Source organism: Gobio gobio (genome assembly GCF_949357685.1).
Source record: "Gobio gobio genome assembly, chromosome: 8".
In the NCBI taxonomy this organism is placed as follows: Eukaryota; Metazoa; Chordata; class Actinopteri; order Cypriniformes; family Gobionidae; genus Gobio; species Gobio gobio.
The window spans coordinates 8,896,327-8,916,026 of record NC_137114.1 but is presented as its reverse complement, the minus strand read 5'-3'; the positions used below and the strand labels follow the sequence as shown (position 1 = coordinate 8,916,026).

The 19,700-nt window shown below is 37.8% G+C and overlaps 1 protein-coding gene and 1 long non-coding RNA gene across 3 annotated transcripts in view; one reads left to right on the top strand and one right to left on the bottom strand.

Moving 5' to 3' along the window:
* limk1a (LIM domain kinase 1a) overlaps window positions 1-10,731 on the bottom strand; it is a 108,180-nt gene extending 97,449 nt beyond the window's left edge. Inside the window, exon 1 of the mRNA XM_079824561.1 lies at window positions 10,186-10,731. Within this exon, the coding sequence (XP_079680687.1) occupies window positions 10,186-10,243 (58 nt within the window). The 5' untranslated portion in view covers window positions 10,244-10,731. The remainder of the gene's footprint in view (window positions 1-10,185) is intronic.
* Window positions 10,732-11,725: 994 nt separating this feature from the next.
* LOC307131102 lies at window positions 11,726-15,966 on the top strand. 2 transcript variants are annotated; one of them, XR_013817123.1, is made up of 7 exons: window positions 11,726-11,815; window positions 13,555-13,628; window positions 13,878-13,925; window positions 14,009-14,092; window positions 14,243-14,448; window positions 14,616-14,984; window positions 15,083-15,966. It is a non-coding gene; the product is annotated as an uncharacterized lncRNA (long non-coding RNA). The 2 variants fall into 2 exon arrangements; XR_013817124.1 differs by lacking the exon at window positions 11,726-11,815 and having other exon boundaries at window positions 13,489-13,628.
* Window positions 15,967-19,700: the final 3,734 nt, after the last annotated feature.

Below are 19,700 nucleotides of genomic sequence, written 5' to 3'. Positions count from 1 at the left end.
TTCACAAAATATTTTTACAAATGTGCACCTTGCTATTGAATAATAAATCAAATATATATTTAATCTGCAGCACTCAACCACTGCTGGCCTTATAATGGCGCTTCATTTATTGATGATATTTCATAACTATTGAGCTGCTGACGATAATTGCAATTACTTTTGTTAAATGTCTCACATAGACTAAAACTCTTTCTTTAGTGTGTAATGTTGTTGTCTCTATATCAGTGTCAGTGTTTCTGAACTCCCTGAAACGCCTCCATTGTAGTCTTGAATCTTTAAATAATTCATACGCAATATAAAAGGCGCGGGCCTGGTTTAGTTAGTTAGTAGTGTGTTCAAACTCACAGTTATGGGAAGGGGCAGGACATTTCCCAAACACGCTCGAAGCGTTTGACCAATCACAACACACTGATCCAGCTGACTAATCAGAGCACATTGTGCTTTTCAGAAGGAAGGGCTTCATAGAGACATGAACTAAACAGAGTGTTACTGACAGACTGGAAAGAGAGGAGCTGCAACAATGGAGAGTATGGGAAAAATAATGTGTTTTTGAACATTCAAGCAGGAAAAACTTAGTAGAGCCTAAAAACAAAATCAAGACTTTGTAAAAATCATGTATTCTCTTTAAAGGCATAAATAAATCAGCCGTTCTTTTACTAACTGCCTTGAATGACAAAATGGAAACGTTTAATTATTTTCAACTGAACTCATTAAGCTATAAAACATTAGTGCTGTCAAACAATTAATCGCATCCAAAATAAAAGTTTGTTTACATAATGTGTATACTGTGTGTAATTATTATGCATAAATACACACACAAATACATTTATATACAGTATATGCTTCTTAAATATATACATGTGTGTGTGTATTTATACATAATTATACACGGTACACACACATACACTAACCTAGAGGATTATTAGGAACACCTGTTCAGTTTCTCATTAATGCAATTATCTAATCAACCAATCACATGGCAGTTTCTTCAATGCATTTAGGGGTGTGGTCCTGGTCAAGACAATCTCCTGAACTCCAAACTGAATGTCGGAATGGGAAAGAAAGGGGATTAAAGCAATTTTGAGCGTGGCATGGTTGTTGGTGCCAGACGGGCCGGTCTAAGTATTTCACAATCTGCTCAGTTACTGGGATTTTCACACACAACCATTTCTAGGGTTTACTAATGGTGTGAAAAGGGAAAAACATCCAGTATGCGGCAGTCCTGTGGGCCAAAGTGCCTTGTTGATGCTAGAGGTCAGAGGAGAATGGGCCGACTGATTCAAGCTGATAGAAGAGCAACTTTGACTGAAATAACCACTCGTTACAACCGAGATATGCAGCAAAGCATTTGTGAAGCCACAACACGCACAACCTTGAAGTGGATGGGCTACAACAGCAGAAGACCCCAGCGGGAACCACTCATCTCCACTACAAATAGGAAAAAGAGGCTACAATTTGCACGAGCTCACCAAAATTGGACAGTTGAAGACTGGAAAAATGTTGCCTGGTCTGATGAGTCTCGATTTCTGTTGAGACATTCAGATGGTAGAGTCAGAATTTGGCGTAAACAGAATGAGAACATGGATCCATCATGCCCTGTTACCACTGTGCAGGCTGGTGGTGGTGGTGTAATGGTGTGGGGGATGTTTTCTTGGCACACTTTAGGCCCCTTAGTGCCAATTGGGCATTGTTTAAATGCCACGGCCTACCTGAGCATTGTTTCTGACCATGTCCATCCCTTTATGACCACCATGTACCCATCCTCTGATGGCTACTTCCAGCAGGATAATGCACCGTCACAAAGCTTGAATCATTTCAAATTGGTTTTTTGAACATGACAATGAGTTCACTGGACTAAAATGGCCCCCACAGTCACCAGATCTCAACCCAATAGAGCATCTTTGGGATGTGGTGGAACGGGAGCTTCGTGCCCTGGATGTGCATCCCACAAATCTCCATCAACTGCAAGATGCTCTCCTATCAATATGGGCCAACATTTCTAAAGAATGCTTGCAGCACCTTGTTGAATCAATGCCACGTAGAATTAAGGCAGTTCTGAAGGCGAAAGGGGGTCAAACACAGTATTAGTGTGTGTTCCTAATAATCCTTTAGGTAAGTGTATATTATGTAAACACAATTTTATTTTGGTTGCGATTAATCACAATTATGCATTTACATTCTAATTTAAAGCAGTGTGACACAACAAATGACACAAAATAGTGATTTAAACATGAATTTGATTTAAAAAGTGAATTGCAGCGTGTGATTGGGAGTATTGCACATAATGCATTAAAGGGTGTGTTAGTAATATGCACCCTTAGGCGTGCATACACTCTGATTATTACACACACAGGGACACGCAAGAGATTCATCTCTAAATGTTGTCTTTCCGCTCGCAAATCCACCATGGCTCAAGCACATGTGGCTTTTAAAGGGAATGGGAGATGAGACTCTGATTGGTTTATTGCACGTTACGCCCAAAACACACCCATGACTCATTAAGAGACGAGGTACAACCCTTTCAGACCATGAGCCTGGTGTGCCGACGGTTTTTTTTCAGTCGGTAAACTAGCAAAAGTGGATTCGGTCACGCCCTAAGTGCACCTGCGCCATGAGCTCAGATTGTTAAAATAGGGCCCATAAACTCACTAAACTTTGCAGTTAAGGATTATTATACACATTATAAATACAGGAGACTACAGAGCCGGAAGAACACCCTGCAGCTCCGTGATGATCAGCAGCCAAATGTGTGGCAGACTTTTGAAACACATGACCTCTTGGACCGACCAATCAATAATTCATCAATTATTCATACTAAATACAATCAACATAAAAATCCATTCTGTTTTCTTTTTTGCAGACACAGATCAGCTCAGGGTGTCAAGATCAACCTCACTGAGTGGGACACTAGAACTGATATCACAACACACACTGCAAACATATTCCATGGGATGTTTTAGGTGAGGCGTGTCAGTCCATTTGTTGCATTTGTGGATGCACTTTATTTTAAGGTGCACTTGTAATTATGAAAATAAGTACTGAGTAATATAAATGTGTTTGAAATTATGCATCATTTTAATTTATTTACTATAATAAGTTCATGGTGCGTAAAAGGGACACTGTAAAATAAAGTCTCAACTAATTTGCTTTATAAATTTGTTAATACTGAATGATAAATATGGTGTGGTGAATGTGTCCCATTTCACCACTGAACCTCGGCTGTAGTTCATTCACACTGACCGTGATGATGAGATGTGAGGATTCCCTGACAAACTCTGATTCTTCATCGTCTCTGATATTGGACTGATATTGGACCGCGTACTACAGCAGAGCGTCCAAAAGAACAGTCAAACACACATTCAAGACTTTGCTAAAGCAGCTTTCTGCAGTACATTTACATGAATTCTCCTAAAACACAGATCTTCTTCCACACTCTTTATGTGGTGTATGGAGTGTGTGCATCTTACACAGGCTCTAGTGGCGACTTTCTGGACAGTCTGTAGCAGAGACACACACACACACACACAAACACACACACACACATTTGAATGCTTTTATTTGGATCTGAAAGACATTGCAAAGAAGACAAGATCCACATACTCTGGGAAGAGTTATTGACAAGGTGACAGGTCTACAATTCATGGCTCAGATACTGTTACAGGTCCTTCCATTTATAATACTTAACACATTAAGGATAAACAAAACATCCCGTCACCATATTTTCATGCTCCCTATGGTGGCTGAAACACAACAAATTTTTTGCAGCCCCCCTAACTGCATCCCCTGACCACATTCTTATGGCCTAAACTTCCAAACACCAGAGTTATTCATTTACAGTTGTATCCAAGTCTGTGAATGAGATCTACCAGCGGTTGGGTTGATATTTCAATAGTTTGGAATAGTAGCAAGTATCCATATACAGATCAAAGCATCAGCCCACCTCAAAGATACACACAGATTTCATAACCTCTTTTACAATCACAATGTCAGGAGTATTGGGAATGTTTTTAAAGTAGTCACTGTCAGATGTAGTTAGGGCTGTGCAATTAATCGAATTTCGATTTCGATTTCGATTTTGTCTCCCAACGATCACCAAAATAGTATAATCGAGAAAAAACGATTATTTTGCCATGTTCAGTTTTGCAAGAACACTCTTATTTTGTCTTGCGTTCGGAATGAAACGCGCACGCGCACATCCGCCCCTCCCGAAGCCACAAACTCTCTCATGTCGTGACTCGTGTGCATGCATATATCATCCGCTGGCCTGGAATTTAAAAAACTCGGCGCGAGTAAAGATGGCAGAAGGAGGGCAGTTACAGCAGCGTTTGGTGAGCAAAAAGGGCAAAACCAAGTCCGTTGTCTGGGAACAGTTTGGCTTCGAGGAATCGGACGACGAGCAGAAACATGCGACGTGCAAGATTTGCTACATGGTAGTGACTGCAACGCAAGGGAACACCACGAATTTGTTTAACCACTTGAAAATTAAACACAGAGTGACCTATGAAAATCTAACAAAGAAACAAAAACAGCAATCCACAACCCCCTCAACATCCTCCGTAACCCAGGCATCCATAACAGACACACTCTACAACGCAACTCCCTATCCGTTGAATTCGGAAAGGCACAAAAAAATAACTGATTCCGTTGCCTATCATTTAGCTAAAGATATGCGCCCTACTAGCACAGTTGACAACGCTGGATTCAAGAAGATGGTCAATACGTTGGATAAGCGCTATGCTTTGCCATCTCGACACCATTTCTCTAGAGTTGCTCTACCAGCTTTGTTTAACAAATGTCATGCAGAAGTGGCTAACGAGGTGGCCAAAGCAGAATACTTCGCAATCACAACGGATCTATGGTCTAGCCGAACCATGGAGCCATATATTAGTCTCACAATCCATTATATTGATTCCGATTTCCGTTTGAATACCAAATGCCTCCAAACGGCGTTTATTCCCGAAGACCATACGGGCCAAAACATCGCCAATGGACTGAGGGAAGCTTTGGCTGCATGGGGTTTAAACGAAGAAAAGCTCATCTGCATCACTTCGGACAATGCCTCAAACATAAAGCTGGCGGCTGAGCTGAATGGATGGATAAGGCTTCAGTGCTTCGGGCACAGACTCCACTTGGCTATAGGTGAGTGTGATAGGGAGTGACATACACTACAGGCCAAAAGTTTGGACACATTACTATTTGTAATGTTTTTGAAAGAAGTTTCTTCTGCTCATCAAGCCTGCATTTATTTGATCAAAAATACAGAAAAAAATGTCATATTGTGATATATTATTACAATTTTAAATAATTGGTTTTCAATTTATTATACTTTAAATTATCATTTATTTCTGTGATGCAAGGCTGAATTTTCAGGATCATTTCTCCAGTCTATCACATGATCCTTCAGAAATCATTCTAATATTCTGATTTATTATGAGTGTTGGAAACAGTTCTGCTGCCTAATATATTTGATGAATAAAAGGTTAAAAAGAACTGCATTTATTAAAAATAAAAAATATTTTATAAATTTTCTTTACTATCACTTTTTATCAATTTAACACATGCTTGCTGAATAAAAGTATTGATTTATTTCAAAAAAAGAAGGGAAAAAATTACTGACCCAAAATTACTGACCAGTAGTGTATATTGTTGTTACAAAAGATTTCTAATTTTAAAACATTTGCTTCTTTTTTTTTTTCTTTTTAGTTTTTTTTTTTTACTTTTTATTCATCAAAGTATCCTAAAAAAATGTCACAGGTTATGAAAAAATATTAAGCAGCAGAACTGTTTCCAACTTTGATAATGAATCATCATATGAGAATGAAGACAGAAATAACACACAGAAATAAATCATTATTTAAAGTATAATACATTTAAAACCAATTATTTTAAATTGTAATAATATATCACAATATTTAAAAAAACAAATCTGTATTTTTGATCAAATAAATGCAGGCTTGATGAGCAGAAGAAACTTCTTTCAAAAACATTACAATAGTAATGTGTCCAAACTTTTGGCCTGTAGTGTATGATATGTGGTGATTTTATTACATGTAAAACAACAGCAACAACAATACTCGGAATACTAATAAATAATGTCAGTTAGGCCACATGTGATTGTTTCTCTCACACTAACTAACCTTATTCTACCATTACTACTTCTACTAGCTTAGACTAGTACTAGGTTATATACTATTATACTATAATAATAACAACAACAACACGCACCACAAATGGCAAATAATGCTTTGATGAAGGTTGTGATAATCATGCTAAATATGTATTTGTTGTAATCATAGAGAATGCAATGAAGGATCCCAGGATTGACCGGGCGATGGGGGTCTGCAAGAAGGTGGTCAGTAGCTTTTCCTACAGTTGGAAAAAGAAGAGGGCTCTGACAGAGGCTCAGAGGCAGTTGAACCTGCCTGAACACTCACTAAAGACTGAATGCCCGACTAGATGGGGATCTAGGCAGGCTATGGTAGACAGAGTCCTTGAACAACAGAAGGCCATTGCCCACGTTTTCTCTAGTGACCGGAGGGCTAGACATCTCTCCCTCACATGGCAGGATATTGATGTGCTGGAGGCCATCAACAAGTCACTCAGCCCTCTAGTTGAGTTCACTGATGCCCTTTCTGGAGAGAAATACGTCAGCATTTCTTTCCTGAAACCAACCCTCCACCTCTTCAATAACCAAATATTGGAAGTGCAGGATGAAGACACGGACCTTGCCAAAAGCATCAAACTGAAGATAGTAGATTATCTCAATGACAAATACAGTGACACAGCAACACAAGAACTGCTTGACATGGCCTCTGCCCTGGACCCAAGGTTCAAACTTAAATATGTCAATGAAGACAACCGAGGGTCCATTGAAGACAGACTGATAGCGGAGATGAAGACTGTCATGGTAATAATAATAATAATAATAATAAAAGATTGGTGCATGAACATGTTGGCAAATATTGTGAACATTAATACCAAAACGGTCAGGTTAAAAATAAAATAATAAAATAAAATTAATATAATTTTGTTCCCTCCAGGAGAATGTCCCTCTTGAGACTGCAGCAACACCTGCTGAAGATACAGAGGATGCTCCAAAGAAGAAGAAGAAGGGCCTAGGCAGCTTCTTCAAGGTCACTACAGTCACACCTCCTCAGCAACAGGACCAGGCCATAGCTAGTGAGCTACAGTCTTACCTCCAGAGGGAAATACTGGATGCTGAGGAAGACCCACTGAAGTGGTGGACGGAATCCCAGAGGCTATACCCTCGGCTTTCAAACCTGGCTAGAAAATACCTCTGCATTCCAGCTACAAGTTCCTCTTCAGAGAGGGTCTTTAGTACAAGTGGAAACATTGTCACTTGCTTGCGTTCATCCCTTAAACCAGATCATGTTAACAGACTAGTGTTTCTGGCTAAAAACCTGTAAGAGATTATATTAGCAGCCCTACCAGCATGTTGACTTGAATCATTTTTATTGTCTTGCATATTAGTTAACTTATTTGCTGTTAATTCTGGGGGCTGATGGTGAGCCAGCCTTTAATATTCTGATTGAGTTACTAGCTGGAATTTGTTGAATATATTTTGCCAAAATGTTGCCTACTTGTTTTCAAGAGATTGTGGAAGTGCACTTTATTGTTGATCTTATTTATTTGTGGTTATCATTTTTACTTGAATACTTTTATACTTTGATTTGAATGTTATATTATTTATTTTAATAGTTCAAAAAGTACAATAAATGTTACAATTTCAATTCAAGAATTGTTGAAAGGTGTCTTTTTAATAAATGCAACACATTCCCAAAGTCATGTGAAATAATCGTGTTACATAATCGTGATTTCAATATTGACCAAAATAATCGTGATTATGATTTTTTCCATAATCGAGCAGCCCTAGATGTAGTCTGATGAAACCAGTTCACCTGTACAGTGCTATGCTTGTAAATCTTACTATCATGTCCATAGATTCACTTCTACAAGTCCTTTGCAACCAGATCAACCAGAGTCACACAGACACACACACAAGTTCTCTGTAATACCATACACACAGTCACATACTCACCCTCACATGAGGACCACATGCAGATGAATCATTTACCAGAATAACAGCACATTTAATATGCAAACTATATCTCAAAATAATGTGCTATTGTACTTTGGACTATATGGACATTTTGGAAATACCATATCATAACAATGTAGTTTTAGATGGCCTTTGGAATAGCATGTAAAAGTATAGTATCACCGTATCATCATGATGGTACATTCCCACTTTTCTGGCTGATGAATTTCCAACTCTCTTTGACAAGTTTGTCAAGTTAAACTGAACTTGTATTTTGACGGGTTGCCGTGAAGAGCTTTGAGTTTCTGTGAGTTTGTGATATAACTGTAGATTTCCTCAAATAAATGAAGTGACTCTGAGCGGCTCTGGAGATGAAGTTCATGCGTTCATGTCCTCTATGAGACGGCAGAGATGGAAACATGCGACCGTTTCAGTGTGTGTGTGTGTGTGTGTGTGTGAGGTAAATTAAACATTCACACAGGCACACGCAGGATTAGTATTTAAATAGTCTTTCTGCAGTTTAATATTCACAGACACTAGTCTATATCACCAGATGTGTTCTCAGGTACTGAAAATTGGCACGGATTGATTTAATGTGAATCAGTACTCAATAATACCGACGGTGCCCTTAAAACAGGGTTTCTGCAGGTTTCACCAAGTCAAATTTAAGACTTTTTAAGACATTTTTAAGACCATTATGAATGAAATTTAAGACCTATAAAGAAAATGCAGTCACAAAATAACTTGCAAAGTACATTTATTTATTCAAATTGAACAATTCGATAAACTTGTATTGATAAACTTGCACTTCCCCATAGATCAATCCCACCAGGATATTTTTTTGGTGATTTTTGAGATCAAAATTTTTGTGGTGGTAATTTCCAGAAATGTGGATGTTTTTTTTTCATAATTAGGGTACCACATTTACTGTATTATGTTAGATTCACAATAGTCACACATGACAATAGAATTAACAAAATGCATAAATCTTGTTTATTTTAGTCTCTTGCCATTATTTTGCGGTGAAATTACGAATTATGCAGGATCTCAAAAAATCCATTGTTGATTTTTCGTTGTATTTAGTAATCGGGGAAATGCGAAAAACTGGAGGATTATTATCTGAAGAATAAAATCAGTTTGATGTGTCTGTGGTACAATCCGAAAGAGACTCCCGCCAATAACACGAAAGCTGATTGGCTGCAATATAAGATGCATGTTGGTCTCATTTGTAGTCCTAATACAGCAAATTATATTTGGACTAGTGAAAGAAAGAACTACAACACCCAGATTTAAAAAACATTCTAAAGCGCTGTGGGAGCATTTCAATGAGCATTAGAGGTAGCGTTACATGGACGGAGGAAAATTAAGACCTGTTTAAACTGATTTAAGACCTAGAACTCAATACTTCTGCGAATTTAAGACTTTTGAAGGCCTAAATTCTAGACTTTTTAAGACCCCGCGGAAACCCTGTTAAAAGTACTGAATTCGGTACTGGTGTGCTGTCTGAGAGGCGGTGTGTGTGTGCACGCACAAAAACGATACCAGATTAAGTTACTAACATGCCGTCTTGCGCTCGAATGGCTTAATATTTAAGACTTTTTTAAAAGCGTGAAAATGATACGCTTTCTTGAAGCAAAACTCGCCCAATCATTCAGAAGAGAACAGTTTAGAGGGTACATTGCTGAATACCATACATATCCACAACACATGATTATGTCCTGTTTCAATATCAACAAACCCTGATCTTGGCTCTTAAACTGCTGCAAGTAACAGAGAAAGAAATGAACAACAGGATTGTTTGGGGAAAAGACACTCGCCCTAAATGAGTGAATATTTCCCGCACTAGTGTGTGTGTGTGTGTGTGTGTGTGTGTGTGTGTGTGTGTGTGTGTGTGTGTGTGTGTGTGTGTCTGTGTGTGTGTGTTACTGCAGCAGGACAGTGCGGAAAACCTTCACCAGAACACTTTCTTTAATAGCTCATTCTATGCAGCACACCTTAAAGCGGATATTTAGTGGTAAGAAGCTGGTTGTTGTGCGCGCGCAGGCACAGCATCAGCATCTGGAGAAGATGCGCAGCTCCTCCAGACTCCTTATTATTATTATCATGACACAGACAGACACACTCACCTTCCTCCTCTCCCATGCGTTCGTCCTTCCAGGTGCAACAGAGCAGCATCAACCTCATTCAAGCCTCGGACCGCAACAGAAACTCCCCTCTGCGATCGGACTCAGTGGAGAAATGCGCCCAGCTGCTGCCAGACTGCCGCCAGTAACGCACCTACTACGGGAAAGGCGCGCGCCTCATGAATATTACCGACGCGCCCGTTACGCGCTGCTGTCTGGTTAGCTGGAAGCGAGTAGGCGTGAGTCCGCTGGCGCATTGTGGGACGACGAGCCTGGGCGCTTCCCGAGGAACTCCAGCATCCTTCGCCGTAGTAGGGTTCCAGGAAAACGGGCCAACTGCCCAGATAGCAAAAAATATCGGCACGGCTTCTTTTTGCCGCCGGCCCTAAGCTGTCGGCTATAGGTGCGTCCCGCTGGCGGTGATGAAACGTTTGCCGCCGAATACGTCACTCCCATTTCTTGCGAGATGCCGCGGCCGACTAGCCGGCGGGCCGCCGGCTTCATTTTCTCTGGCGGTTGCCTCCGCCTAATGGACCGCGGCCGGCTGGCGGCAAGCCGCTGTGAAATACAAGGATTTCTACTCTCAAATTCGACCAGCCACGTTGGCTATGTTTGGCTTGTTGGGAAATAGAGTGGAACTGACAGCATTTTAACTAGTTCTCACATTTGAAGCGATTATAAAATCATAATAGCCTATATGTGAATTATATCAAATATTAGTTTTTTTTGCTCCAAAGCCATTAGGGTTTATAACAGATTCTTGACTCTTGATTCCATGATAAGGTTAGGTTTAGGAAATTACATTTAAATTTTCACTTGATTATTTGCATGTCGAGTGTGTTTAAACAGTGTTGGTCAATTTGACCCATAATGGATGTAATATTTTTTTTTTTTTTTTTTAGCATAATAGGAGGGTTAAGAAAGTTTGAAAGTTCATTTTAGGATAACACTTATTTTTGTATTGCCCTTTTTTCTATTTCTTTTTGGACTGACTTTAAAATAGACATGACAAAAAATTAGAACTAACTTCATGACATTTTACTTTGTTTTCAAAACCCATATTTTTCTGAAAAACAAAAATATATTATTAATTATTTAGGAAAAATTCTACATTCATAAGACAAGAATAACTCAAAAGAAGCCCTCTAATATTACCTCTTATAAAGCTGATTTTTACAATATTTGAAACCCTCTCAAACATGAGGTCGCAAAACAAAAAGCTTACAAAAACAGAAACCTGAAAGCTTTTCAATTTCATGTGACTGCCTTAATATTATAAAGTATTTTCTATCTCAGAATTCTTATTTTTATTATTTATTTTATATACAGTGTTACATTTGTTGTTATTCTTTGTTCTACATATTCGGAACTGTACCACAATGCTTTATTATTTTTATTTTTCTCTCATTGTACTTTTTGTATTGTACTTGTCTATACATGTACTAATTTAAAAAAATAAAAAATAAAAAAAAAACAGAGAAGTACCTCCACCGGCCGAGAGGGGCAGTATACCTAAAAAAGGCGGAAGACAAACCGGTAAAACATACAGATTTACCAACAGCTGCCGCTCATCACATGGTTTTAGTATTTGAAGAGAGGAGATCAGAAAATATCCTCGACTACGAGCGTTTAAGTAAGTACATGTTTCCTTTTTGTGTCACACAATATTATGTTCATTTTTGATGTATATACCGGTAGGTTGTTTTAATTAGTTTGTTCAGACACGCACGCTGATATAGTGCACTATAGGGCTCGGGCGTATGACGTCATTACTTTGCGTGGCGGCCATGTTGATGGCCTCATTTGCTGCTACTCGGACTACTGCGCACTGTTTATAGACGTGCTCCCTCTCAGTCGTGTGTCTTAATTTGGCGTTATTATTGGAAACCATGGTAAACCGTTGCTGCATTGTGGGGTGTAACACTAGATCACATAATCGCCATGGGAAAAAGTTCGAAAATGGATTAACTTTCCACCGCTTTCCTGCTTGGAGACGCAACCACGGAGACCAAGTATGCTCGCTTGGATCGCGGCTGTAAGACAAACTGTTACCTGGGGATATGGTGTTGGCTGATCGCGGCTTTGACATAAAGGACAGTGTGTGGGACTTATGTGTGCCGAGGTAAAGATCCCTGCTTTCACAAAAGGACGCTGTCAGCTGGATGCAAGAGATGTGGGGAGCACAAGAAAAAATGCCCACCTCCGAATTCACGTGGAAAGGGTGATTGTAACCGTCCGCAACAAGTACACTATTTTGTCAGATAAAGTACCGATTCACATGGTGTTGCCAAGCAAGGACGAAGACATGACATTCCTCTATAAGATTGTGTCTGTATGTTGTGCTCTGACAAACATGAGCCCTAGCGTTGAAATAAAATAAATGTGCATTAAATACAGCCATAAGTGTCTGTTGCATCCATACCCACAATCTTCAAAATAAATATACTTAAATCAATATAATGTGCAAATGCAAGAAGTGTCACACAATCGCAATAACCGTATAATGTGCAAAAGCAAGAAGTGTCACACAATCAGATATTTTTCAGTGTTTATTTGCAAGTAGTGCAACCCGAGAACACAGAACGGTGCAGAATGCTTCAAGATAAAAGGTTAACGTTACATAGGCTTCATGGTCTGCAGCTCCTGAACCCATCCATTTGTGAACTGCAAATTTCATATAAATCCAAACCGTTAATAGTTCCAATTTTGTCCATATACCGGTCCCTGGCTTCCCTATTTAACGTATCTCGGTAAATTCCACATCCTTTTCGGGATTTTAACATAGTTTTTCTTTCTCCCAACTCTGCTTCTCCTCGTTCGATTTGCTGTATGTTTACATTCGCGAGGCCATCAACATGGCCGCCACGTCCCAGAATGCAACGCAACGCCCGAGCCCTATACACAGTGTTAGCTAACACGTGCTGTTTCGCCTTTTTTACACACTGAGTTCAAGCATGTTCTACATGTTAAAATGTATCTAGCTACTGTAGGTAAGTTAGCCAAAGCTTTACATCTAGAAAGACTTAAGTTTAACTTTTGGTGTTTTCTAACAAAACAGAATGATGTATATAGGTTATTTAAATTATTTTGTTAGTCCGAACAAGCATGCTGCTAGGTCAGTTTTAGCAAGTGTTAGCTAACATGTGCTGTGTTGCTACTTTTCTTCTAGCATTTAAGGTCATTTATGAGTTATTTCTCTGAACTGCTGTACTTATTATGTTTGAGGACAATGCAGTTTTCTTGAATCACTACACTGAATGAATACATTTTACTGTTCCACATTTGGCTGACCAGTTTTTCCCCCCACAGCATAGCTACTGTATATTCTGTATTTAACGTTAACAATGCGGTTTTGTTCACATTTTCTTGCAGATACCTTGACCAGAGCACAATCGGTTATCTTCATCCAAGAGACCTACTATTGGACAATCGTTTCGGCTTTCAAGGTAAATAAATTGTTAGTCACAATGTCTAGTTACTGGGCTATAAGGAGAAGAATATTGAAAGGAGTTGAGATGGACAAACAGGAAATTGCAGATGTTGGAAACTTTAACAGTATGGAAAATTGTGCCTGTAGTTGTTGTTTTATTTATATATATATATATATATATATATATATATATATATATATATATATATATATATATATATATATATATATATATATATATATATATAAAATATTTTTTATGTAGATTTCCAGAATGAGAACCAAGCCCTGAGGGAAAGCAATGCACGAGCAGGTGAGAACATGCACTCTTTCTTAAATTTTACTTTTTTGACTGTGATGTAGGTCCAAAATTACCAAATGCCTTTCATTTTGTAGCTTCGGATGACAGCGGCTCACTTCATGAGCAGGTGAAGCAAGTTGGGACAATGTTGACGACGTTTGCTCGTACTGGGCAATCAGGTACAACTTGCAAACAACACCTGTGGTTGTTGGTTTAATTCCCACTGGGGCCACCTGTACATGTAGTAGACCTAGTTGTAAATGTCATAGTTTAGTAGTTGAGGGACCAGGACTGACTGCTTTATTCTTTTATTCTGTGAACCCCTGTAGGTGCAGATCAGACCCTAATGCTGCGACGTCTTGGAGAGTTTGGCGATGTTGTGCGTAGCATGGACAACAAAATGGACACTATGCTGCAACATTTCAGTGCCAATGTGTCTTTTGGAGAGTTATCCCTGCCAGGGGGTCTGTTACTCCCCCTCGACAACCCATTTGGCGTTGCTTGACAACAGTTTGAGGCAGGATAAAGAGCTCCAGTAAGTGTGCTGATTTTGTTTATAATGCTGTAGGGTAATCTAAAAAGTAAAATTTAAGATTGTACACTGCATATTCTACAGTCTAAATCACAGCCTGTCACATTTTTATATTTATGTATGAGAAGCTTCAGAGATATGTAATTTGTAACACTTTTTTGTATTTTCAGCTTCGGTTTTTGGCAATCAAATGTGGGAGGGACCTAAAGACAACCGTGTGGCGAATGCTTTAGAGCAGGGGTCTCCACACTCGGTCCTGGAGGGCCACTGTCCTGCAGAGTTTAGCTCCAACCTCAAATAAACACACCTGAACCAGCTAATCAGTGTCTTACAAGGCCCTAGTTAGACATTGATTAGCTGGTTCAGGTGTGTTTAATTGGGGTTGGAGCTAAACTCTGCAGGACAGCGGCCCTCCAGGACCGAGTGTGGAGACCCCTGCTAGAGTATCTTCTCTAATCACCTTTCCATTAATACAACCTGGACGGGTGTAGGGGATAAAGCATGTTTTAGAGACATGTTCCTGAAGACCATTGTTCAAAGTAATATATATATAAATATATAAATTTGTTATATATTTAAGTAGATGTGTGTGGCCTTATGACATTCACATGGAATGACAGATCTGTATTTTCTACAGGAGCCATCCGGAAGAACCCGGCAACCCAGGATGCCACTGATGAGGCGGTCCAGGTTAACGTTATGCGTTACCTGAAAGGAGCATCTGATCGTGAAGGTGGAAAAAGACGCCGCACAGCTGAGAGGGACCCACAGCCGACCTCTTACACCTAGGCTGACTACTGACACCTGGAACCCTTTCTTTATCCTGCAGTCAGTAACATCAAGACCCCTAAAGAAGCCAGAAGTTTCAGGCTACACTCACCCAATCCACACTGTTCACTGTGGAAATTACTTTTTTTTTTATTCCCTGTGACCCTGCCTTGAAGGCAGCTCCTTGGATAGATATGGGATGGCGAGGTTGTTTGTCCTTTATATAGGCGCACAAGAAATCACTGAAGATAAGCCAATTTGCGCTGCCTCATTCTGGAGGTCGGGGAAAACCGGAGAACCCATAGTCAGGCTTGTTATAATGTTCTGTTCTACTACTGTTCTATTCTTCTCCAGAGCTTTACTCTAAATTATTACCATTTATGCTATTGTTAGAAGTGGCTTGTTAAATGTGATGTTATACCTCGATTTATTTGGTATCCTGCACATTCTTTGGTACCAAATATCCTCATTATTTGATATAATATTTAATGGTAATTCTTTTCATCCCAGAGCTGACCTATTTGTTATTAACAAATATTGTAAGTGTTATAATTTGCTTGTAAGGCTGTTTTTTTTTTTTTTTTAAACCAAAATTTAATTGGAAACATGCAGGTTCTTTAGTAAAAATGTTTTTTGTTATTTATAGGCCTATTTAAGCTTATTTATTGTCTGTTATATTTAATTTATATTATCTTGTATCATTGACAGTTAATGTACTTTGAAATGTGGAATAAAAATGCCAAATGGGAATTTATCTGGTTTGTTCAATTATTATCCATCATAAACTGCATGTTACAAATATATGAATAATAAATAAATATATATATTATTTATTACACAATAAGCGGAGGCAGATCGTTCGAAAAAAGCGTTTGCCTCCGCCGGGCCGCCTTCTGGTATAAAGGCGGCGGAACGGCGGTTTGCCTGCGGGCCGGCGGCGGTACGAAGGCGGTAGGAAGCCGGCTGCCGCTTTTAAAAAGCGGTTGCCGCCGGCGGTGCGCCGTCAAACGTGTTTGCGATTACGCAATTCTGACGCTTCTACAGCCGCCGGATCACCGCCGGTGGTCCGCCGACTCATTGCTATCTGGGTGTACGCTATCCCTGGAAAATAATGGGAGTTGTCTGCGCATGCGCTTTCACAATCGCCCTGGAATGAGGTCGTATGTTTTGGATACTTTGTGACGCTGATGATGTTGTTGACTTTGATAAAATAACTATTTCAAGGACAATAGTGGCAGTGGCTGTTTTGCTTTATTAATACATGAAGTAGCCTATTAAAATATCAACATTTTATTTGGGGCTTCAAAATAATTATTTTGTAGGTAACACTTTCTTTTACAGTGTACCTGTTACACTTTTAAGTAAATTATGCACAATTACAAGCAACCCTAACCCTAATTATATAGTAAGTACATGTTGTTAAAGGCACAATATGTAAGTTTTCGGCGCTAGAGGTCGAATTCTTAAAACAATAACAAAGCCGAAGCTTGATGATGCTCTGAAGGAGAGTGGGACCATGGGAGGTGTTGTTTTCACCATGAATTCACCAATCATGTTCACGCATTTTCATTGGATTATGATTATTTTATGTCATTGTAATGAATTAGCTGCAATGAAGCAATTAGCAATTAGCCTGTTACTATGGGGCGCCGTTTGTAAAGCGGCTCACGCTGAAAATAACAGCAACATTTTGACACATTTAGCTTCAAACAATGTTTAAAAAACTGGTATGAATTTTTGGCGGACACTTTTTTAGCACATTTACAACAATATTTGTCAACTTATAGATATTTTAAATAGTTAAATCTAAATGTTAAATGTTAAATCTAAATGTTAATTGTTAAATCTAAATGTTAAATCTAAATCTAAATGTTAAATCTAAATCTAAATGTTAAATCTAAATCTAAATCTAAATGTTAAATCTAAATCTAAATGTTAAATCTAAATGTTAAATCTAAATCTAAATACTAAATATAAATGTTAAATCTAAATGTAAAATCTAAATGTTAAATCTAAATGTTAAAACCGGTTATCTGCATTCTGAATTTGCATATTAGTTAAATATTTAGTTTCACCCGAAACATTTAGATTCAACATTTATATTTAGATTTAACATTTAGATTTAACATTTAGATTTAGATTTTGTATTTAGATTTAACATTTAGATTTTACATTTAGATTTAGATGTAACATTTAGATTTAACGTTTAGATTTAACATTTAGATTTAGCATTTAGATTTAGATTCAACATTTAGATTTAGATTTAACATTTAGATTTAGATTTAACATTTAGATTTAGCATTTAGATTTAACATTTAGATTTAGATTTAACATTTAGATTTAGATTTAACATTTAGATTTAACTATTTAAAATATCTCTAAGTTGATAAATATTGTTGTAAATGTGCTAAAAAAGTGTCCGCCAAAAATTCATACCAGTTTTTTAAACATTGTTTGAAGCTAAATGTGTCAAAATGTTGCTGTTATTTTCAGCGTGAGTCGCTTTACAAACGGCGCCCCATATGTTACTGCCATGTGACTATGTGTCAAATAATTTGGTGGGTTAATGCTGCACAGTTTTACATATTTAAAACAATCGTGAGCCATTACTGGTTTACAGTGACTTTTCTGTTTCTATGATTTACTTACTCATATTTTCTATAAAATGAGTCACCTATTTATAAGAAATGGCTTAAATTATATATTTAGGTATCACGTAAACAGATATTAAAATACACTTTTTTTGTATTTTACACACCTTTTTATTGATATATGCATTCAATTTTATCATGTCCTCAGTGCAAAGTAATCAACTTCCTCAAGAACTAGAAACCATGAAATGATAAAAACCTCAAAATATTTTTAAATGATGTTATAGACTATGCTAAACTGCCTCTAATCATACATATAAATCATGTTAAACTATTATTATTATTATTTTTATTACAATTTTCTTAATTTAGCGTGTCCCTGAAGTCATCTTCCACCTTGTTAGTAAGTACTATAAGGTCTATAAACCTAACAGTTTGGAAAGTCTAATATAATAAATGGTATTTAGTGTATATTGCATCAATATTATATAGGTGCAGTTCCACACATTACTGATGGCCAACCATGCAGGATAATGGAGGAAAGCTCATCCACTGTTAGAACTGTATGCTCCGTTCCACCCTGTTAGACGAGTCTTATTATTTAAATAATAATATGACAGCAGCATTAAATGTTTTGCATATACTTATGTCTTATTTTGGGGGGTGAAGAGCATTAACAGCATATAGCCTAGTATAACATTTACATTTAATCATTTAGCAGACGCTTTTATCCAAAGCGACTTACAAATGAGGAGAGCAATAGAAGCAACTAAAACAAGGGGCAACAAGACTCAGTTAATCTAGCGGAGTAGTACAGACAGATTTTTTTTTTTTTTAAAACACACAAACAGAAAAAAAGAATAGAATAGTTAAGTGCTAGGCTTTATTGGTCAGGTGCTGCTGGAAAAGATGTGTCTTTAGAAGTTTTTTGAAAACGTTTTTTTGAAAATCGACCACTCGCTAGTATATGTTTTTGAGAATGTTTTTTGTATTATTTAGCATCCTGTTGGCAAAAATGGATACAAAAAATGCACCTGTTCTTAATAATCAAGACATTCTATTCAACAATAATTGATTAGCTGTTGTTTCAAGAATAAAAATACTATGATGGCATAAGTAGGGTTTGGTATCGTTTGGGTTTTTTCCGATACTGGTGCCAAACCGATACTTTTAAAACGGTACCGGTGCCTGAACCGATACTTTAAAAATAAAAGCCACAAAACGAGGTGGATGAGATTAAAGAATGGCTTTTTATTGATTTTATTATTATTATTATTTAAATTTAAAACTTTATTACAAGTTTAAAGTATACTTAAATATATAAATATAAATAAATACAAAACACAATTTACTTAACAAATTCACAGTAAAACTAAAGCCACCTAACCCAACTACAACAGGCCTAATTTAACACTAAATAACAGTTACAGTAGTCTGTATTCTTGGTTTGCTACAAACCAGCTTCAAGCTTCAGCTTTATTTTGCAGAAATATGACCATATTCTCTGGCTAAATATTTTAGAAAGCGTCGCCTTATTGTTTCCATGGCGACGCGTCGTGCTTCTCACATGACACACAGCTGCCACAATAGCGCTGAATGACAGCTCAGCTGGATCAGGTTTATTTCGCTTTTTCTTTTTTATTCAAAATATTCACAAACTTGTCAACTATGTCCCAAACTATCTGATATTCTGCTTTTCAAATATGTGTGAGTGAATGGGAGTTAGTTGATCTATACTGCGGGATGGGCGGCGCCATGTTAGTTTGCGCCTCAGAGAATCGGATCTGTCGGATTTACATCACGTAAATTCATCCTCGTCTCACGAAATACATGAAAGTGAGTGGCCGTTGAACTGGGAGAAGAATAGAGTAAACTATAGAGTTAACTATATAATGT